The 6887-nt window shown below is 54.2% G+C and overlaps 3 protein-coding genes across 3 annotated transcripts in view; 2 read left to right on the top strand and 1 right to left on the bottom strand.

Moving 5' to 3' along the window:
* Positions 1 to 252: 252 nt before the first annotated feature.
* On the top strand, positions 253 to 3097 carry PTSG_07424 (uncharacterized protein). The gene is made up of 7 exons (XM_004990867.1): positions 253 to 290; positions 545 to 680; positions 945 to 1068; positions 1275 to 1400; positions 1595 to 1683; positions 1984 to 2039; positions 2358 to 3097. The coding sequence occupies exons 2-7, from the start codon at positions 573 to 575 to the stop codon at positions 2830 to 2832; spliced, it is 978 nt and encodes a 325-aa protein (XP_004990924.1). The 5' UTR covers positions 253 to 290; positions 545 to 572; the 3' UTR covers positions 2833 to 3097.
* On the bottom strand, positions 3092 to 6574 carry PTSG_07423 (uncharacterized protein). Its single transcript, XM_004990866.1, has 11 exons — positions 6492 to 6574; positions 6230 to 6300; positions 6004 to 6062; positions 5684 to 5759; positions 5368 to 5479; positions 5031 to 5149; positions 4684 to 4845; positions 4228 to 4332; positions 3934 to 3984; positions 3631 to 3698; positions 3092 to 3321 (listed from the first exon to the last, which is right to left on the bottom strand). The coding sequence occupies exons 1-11, from the start codon at positions 6526 to 6528 to the stop codon at positions 3282 to 3284; spliced, it is 900 nt and encodes a 299-aa protein (XP_004990923.1). The 5' UTR covers positions 6529 to 6574; the 3' UTR covers positions 3092 to 3281.
* A 4-nt stretch (positions 6575 to 6578) lies between these two features.
* PTSG_12582 (uncharacterized protein) overlaps positions 6579 to 6887 on the top strand; it is a gene marked incomplete at its 5' end in the record, with an annotated part of 6484 nt that continues 6175 nt past the window's right edge. Inside the window, one exon of the mRNA XM_004990865.1 lies at positions 6579 to 6821. Coding sequence (XP_004990922.1) covers positions 6579 to 6821 — 243 coding nt within the window. The remainder of the gene's footprint in view (positions 6822 to 6887) is intronic.

The raw sequence follows: 6887 nt of genomic DNA, 5'->3' as shown, positions 1-6887 counted from the left end.
TGTGGTGTATGCGTGTGTATGCGTGTGTGTGTGTGTGTCTGTGTCTGTGTGTCTGTGTGTCTGTGTCTGTGTGTGCGTGTGTGTCTGTGTCTGTGTCTGTGTCTGTGTGTATGTGTGTGCGACTGCATGTTGTCGTTTTGGCATGTGCACTCCCATGTGCCCACAGTCATTTCCTGGCATCTAATCTCGGTGCTGCCTGTGCATGACCTCTTGTTGGTCGCACTCTGCTGCACACACACACGCACACACCAGGGCCAACTCGTCGCGTCCTTCATCCTCCTGTCCATCACGTGCGTGATCCGTTGGCCTGCGCACACGCATTCACGATCACACAGCTGCACTTGTCACCCACTCACACACACACCTGCAATGCATGTGTGCCCATCCGCACTTCTCACAACCCCCCTCCCACACACACACACACACACACACACACACACACACACACACACACACACACACACACACACACACACACACACACACACACACACACACACACACACACACACACACACACACACATTCTCCGCGTGCGCTGCAGCGTGTCGTACCTCACGATTGGCAACGCGATGAAGCACATGATCGACGGCTACAGCCGCGCCCACCCGCCGTCCAACACAGACGGCGCCCTCCTCTGCCTCTGGCGCCGCATCCCAGACTCTCTCGGCCTCGAAACCGTACGCTCAGCGTAAACCCGCCACTGCGTATTTGTGTGTGTGTGTGTGTGTGTGTGTGTGTGTGTGTGTGTGTGTGTGTGTGTGTGTGTGTGTGTGTGTGTGTGTGTGTGTGTGTGTGTGTGTGTGTGTGCCTGCCTGTCTGTCTGTCTGCATGTGGAGTTGTAACTGCGACTTAACCCACGTGTTTCTTTCATCTCCATTTCTCGTTCGTTTTGTCCCCTTCTCAACATTGAGCGCTTGATCCTCGCAACACGCAAACACCAGGCCCAGAACCTGCTGCTGTATCTCGGGTGCTTTGGCCTCGTCTTCATCATCGCCATCTTCAACCCAAAGAGTTTTCTGCTCGTGTTGGAGGTCGTCACCTCCCTCGCCCTCAACATCGAAGCCGGTGCGTGTGTGTGTGTGTGTGTGTGTGTGTGTGTGTGTGTGTGTGTGTGTGTGTGTGTGTGTGTGTGTGTGTGTTTATCTTTTCCCTTGCCTCTCAATAATGCTTTCTTCGTAAACCTCATTCCACCCGCACACGTACACACACACACACACCACCACCACCACCACCACCACCACCACTACCCACGACGTCAACCCACACGGCAGGAGCGGGCGTTGGCGTGATGTTCTACGTTGCGCGCAGTCTTCAATCAGATGACGCCATTCCAACACCGCTGTCACGTATATGGGACGTCGCCTGGGTCCCCATCACCATCTTCTTCCTCGCTGCAGGTGGAACCGCGTTTTGCCCTCACGAAGGAGAAAGAGAGAGCGAGAAAGGGAGCGTGTGTGTGGGTGTGTTGCTGTGTGTGCGTGTGTGTGGGTGTTGAACATATGCACTCACACACAACTGCGCCCATGCACTCACACACAAATGCACTCATGCACTCACTCACAAATGTACAAACGCGCGTCCAAACGCTCAGTTGGGTATGATGTGGTGACGACGCTGCTTGAGTATGCGGGCACCACCGCAACTGGTGTCGTCTGCGCCATCATCGCCATCGTCCTCGTGGTAATAACACTCTCTCACGTGGCAAGCCATGCATGCATTCACGAAGAGGCGGCATTTGCATATGCTTGTTTTGTGCCATTCCAGTCATGCCAGCATTCTTGAGGTCCTTGCTTTGTCATGTAACTTCGCACTGTCTTCGTTCCCTTGTACATCCACTTTTGTGTGGAGCATGCGTTGGGGGGCTGCAAATAACGCGACTGCTCCCGTCACGCGGTGCTCATTGCCACCCCGCCCCGCCCCAAAACAACAACAAAACAACAGTCGGACGGATTCTCACACCAATCCCCTCTATTTTGACAGATCTTCACGGCGCTCAAGTGCTATTACCGCTCCTGCACGATGGAGGGAATTATTGGGTGCGTTACGACCATGCCATGTCGTGTCACATCACATCACATCACAACACGACTTCTTGGTGACAGTTGTGACAACCATCACGCTCTTCGTGTTCGGTTTACCCAACGCGTGCTGCGTTTGTGCTGCCACTTGTTGCAAGTTTGCCGCCTAACATACAAAGCACAAGTGCAACCGCAGATATCTCACACACAGGTGACTCACCACCCAACCTCACCATCACCTCACCCTCTCCTCACCCTTCTTCCTCTCTTCCTCTTGCCATTGCTCTCTCCTCCACTTTTTCTCCCCTCTACAACCACCACTGCCACTGCCACCAGCGTGAGCCCGGCGCTGCTCGGACACTCGCGTATCCTGAACGAATCAGAGGACGAGGCGTGGGCCATCGACAGCTCAAGCCATGACAGCGACAACAGCGGCGGCGGCGGTTTTAGCGGCCTTGTTGCCACGGAGGACGCACATGTGTTTGAAGTGACGCTGCCGGAGGATAGCGTGACGAAGCGTGATGCGAAACGTAATGGGGCTGGTCACGACAGGTCCACGCCAACGCTCAACGAGAACGGCGCCACGCTCGAGGACAAGCTCCTTGCCAGCAGAACCACAAGCACGTCGGCAGCCGCTGATGACCAGCACGATGGCAATCACCGCGAACACATGTCAATACCACCCCTGACTCGAGAAAGGGGAATAGAAGCAGACACGGACGGAAGCAGCAACGTTGTCGAACATCAACACGCAGATAACACCACACAGCAGCGGTTGCTGGACTTTGAGGATGGTGATAATGTAGAGTGAAAGTGAGCTGTGGTGGAGCCATGTGCGGTTTGTTGGATAGCGGGTGCTGTTGGGATGGTGGTGATGCTATGGGTGTGAGCACACGGAAGTGTTTGGTGATCATCGGTGTTGTACATATGATGAGACACAACAAGCCGGGGAGAAGGTTGCCGTATTTGTCGTGCTTGGGTGATAGCTGTTGTCGTCATCACATCACATCACTGCTTTTCGTCGTTCGAACGAAACAGAACAGTGTGACCTTGGATGATTAGAACGCAAACCTCTGCATGTTTTATTGACACGACACGCACGCACATGAGCATGCAACCCGGCACACCACATACAAAGCACAACGCAACACAACACTACCGTCCACATTCAGAGCTCTTTGTTACACTCATGACAAACTAGAGTCAGAACAACAGCACACAAAGCGAAAAGTCGAGTTCACACACACACACACACGCCAGTCATTCCTTGTTCTCCTCGTCCTCCTCAGCGTCTGGCAGCCTGAAAAAAGCGCATGCGTTTCGAAAGGGAAAGGGTGAGCGCTTGTGTCTGTCTGTCTGTCTGTCTGTGTCTGTGAGTGTGTCTGTGTGTGTGTGTGTCTGTGAGTATGTCTGTGTGTCTGTCTGTGTCTGTGTCTGTGTGTGTCTGTCTGTCTGTCTGTCTATCTGTCTGTCCGTATGTGTGTCTGTGTGTGTGTGTGCGTGGTGTCTGTGTGTCTCACGAAAACGGCCGCGTGTATGGAGACGCCTCAGCGCATACACACCGCCACCATCAACATCATCACGAACACCACCGCCATGTCATACACACGTGAGCGGGGAGATATCCGGCACATTGAGACCCGCCGCCTCCAACGCCGCGATTGCACTTTCCATTGCCTGTTCGTCATCGTCACGCCATTCGTCACCATAAACAAGACATCGTGTGGGCAGGGCGATCGGTGGTGGTTTGGGTTGTTGTTTGTAGCAGTGGTGGCGTTGGTGGGGTGTGTGCACGTGCCAGTATGCAGTGAGAAAATGTGGCTGGGAAACAACAGACAGTGGAGCAACGCCATCCGCCACTTCCCGATGCAACACACAGCATAACGCAGCACAACACACGTGGAGGTGTCACCTTTGCAATGTCAGGGTTGCGCTCTGGAATGTGCGGGAACCAGACGGCAGCCTGCACCGCACCAACAGCAACGGCGACAGCAACACATAATGCGAGCATGAGCAAGCGCACGGTCGGCAATGGAACCGCTCCACCGCATTGACGACAGTTGACGGCAGTTAAACACACACACACACACGCGCACACACACACACACACAGACACGCACACACACACGCACACATGCACAGATACACACACACACGCACGCACACACACACAGTGAGTGAGAGTGTCCGTAAGCACAGCGCGTACCTCTGGCGGAAGCGTGTTGAGGGAGATGAGTTTGTTGACTGCCTTCTTGAGGCCGGCTTCGTTTGTCGCCATGGCATTCACAATCGCCTTGCATGCCGCAGTCACCTACACAGAGCAACACGAACGGATGTGTGTGTGTGTGTGTGTGTGTGTGTGTGTGTGTGTGTGTGGATGTGTTTGAGATTACTCAGACGTCAATGGCAACGCACAATGCACAACGCGCGATCAAGCTTCACACAGCAAAACAAGACCACCGTTCGCTCTCTTCACACACACACACACACACACACACACACACACACACACACACACACACACACACACACACACACACATACATACATATCTCAGGAACAAACTCCACCACCGCCACCACCACCACAATCAACAACAACAAGCAATCTCCACGCACCCATCCCGATTCCTCCTTTGCAGGCACGACACGAATGTACTCACTGCCACGTCGTTGGGGACATCACGGGAGGTGGCGGCTGTGGTCCAATATGCGGCGGCCTCGTCCTGCTGCTTCCTGATGGCGGCGGCGGCAGCAGCGCGATGCATGGTGTTGGCAGTCATGCGCACGCCGTCGGCTTGGCCCGCGGTCACGTATGCCAGCAGCTGTCGGGTTGGAGGGAGGGGGGAATTGAGGTGAGGATGGCAGCGGTAGTGGATGTGATGGGATGTGTGGGAGAGGAAGGAATGTCAAGTTTGAGGTGAAGAGAGCAGGTATGTGATGTGCTGATGTATGATCGTGTGCTCTTGCATCTCACAGCGCACACACACGCACACACGCACGCACCCACCTTTGTGCACATGGAGGTGGTGCCAGTGCAGAGCATTGCGCGGGAAACGTGGTGGTAGCTCATGACGTTTGGCGAAAAGTGCCTGTCAACCACAAGCTGATCAAACATGGATTTGCTTTCTGCAATCGCACACACGCGCGCATACAACATAACACGACATGAGTGGGAAGAGTGAGTGGTGCCACAGATGGTAAAAACACACCCACACATACACACATACACACATACACACATACACATACATACACACACATACACACACATACATACACACACATACATACATACACACACATACATACACACATACAAGAGGGTAGGAGCAGCAAACACTCACGTCTAAACTCGCTCTTGTCGTTGAGGTGTGCACAGAGGTTGTTGTAGTCCGATGGTGTAGGGAATAGCCCATACTGTGGCTTGTTCTTCAGCATGTCGACCAATGTCTCGGTCTGGAACAGTCGCACCACGCACCAACACAACGGCACGCGTACATGTAAGAACGCGCGTGGACACAAGAACATGCCGACTCCAACCCGGTTTTGTGCAACTGCCTCAAATCTGCTCGCTCTCGTGGGCATGCTTGCTTGAGTATTTCTGTCCACACGCATGCTTGCTTGTTAGCTTGCTTGCTTATTAGCTTGCTGAACACTCACCTCGCCCATGTCGATGCACTTGTTGACCAGCGCAGAAGCAACACCAGTCTTGACGTGGATCCCATGATATCTGAACCTGCGTTGCAGACATTCACAAGCAGTGACAATGGAGGTGTCGTGTTGCTCCTGTGTGAGTCATGAGGGAGGATGCTGCCTTCAAACGACGACAAGACACTTGAAAAGGGACCAGAAACAAAGCCCGGAAAACGACCACTGAACCACACAACACGCACGCACGCACGCACGCACACGCACACACGCACACACGCACGCACACACACGCAGACACACAGAAGTTGGCTGGAGGTGTTTTCACTTACTCAAAGAGGCCCTTCTTCACTTCGTCCAGGTCCGACGGCGATTGACAAGCCTCGACCACCTGTTGTTCATGTCAAAGGCAGTGACAAGTGCAAGAGAGAGAGAGAGGACGCGTGTGCGTGTAATGCATGTGAGCCCATCAGCTCAATTGACAGTGCACCCCGCCCCTACCTTAGCAGCGAGCAGTAGACAAAGAGAGGCGCGCAAAGGGCGAAGTCAACAGCGCACCTCAGTCAACGCGGAGGAAGCCGGGATGGTGCCAAAGATGAACTTGTGTCCAATGTCTTCCGCAAGCACGGCTAACCACCCACAACACAAGTGTCAGCAGGTGAGTGCGATGACAAGCAACAACCGCAAGACTGCACCAAAGCCAACGCAGCTACAAGCAACAGCACAGCGCAGCACAGCGGAGCAGCCAGCATCACTGACTGCAAAAGCATTCGCATTACCACCAAGCATGACCACCAAGCACAAGCACACCAAGACGCACAAGCTTGGGAGCGCAGCACCCTCGTTGCCCGCAGCATGTTGGTGTTGGCAGCAACCCTTTTTGTGGTGTCGGATGACAGTCCGTCTGATGAAAAATGCACTTCATGGTGTTCAAACCAGTGTAACCGTCCAGCCGGCCAAACAACTGCTGCCACCATCATCCACGACGACAGTGATGGCGGTGTGGCTGCTGGTGCTGGTGGTGGTGCTGGTGGTGACGATGAAAGGGTCGTTGCTGTGTGTGGACGGACAGCACGCGCCACTGTCGAGCTGTGACGAGCAGTGCCGCTCCCGCAACGCCACCTTGGACATTGTCAGGGAAGCCTTCACGGTGAGTGAGACGCGTGTGACATGATGTGAAGCTGGCAGGCAAGCGTGCTGGTGCCTCAACAGCATA

Source organism: Salpingoeca rosetta (assembly GCF_000188695.1).
Source record: "Salpingoeca rosetta unplaced genomic scaffold supercont1.22, whole genome shotgun sequence".
Lineage (NCBI taxonomy): Eukaryota > Choanoflagellata > Craspedida > Salpingoecidae > Salpingoeca > Salpingoeca rosetta.
This window is presented reverse-complemented; position numbering and strand designations above follow the sequence as displayed.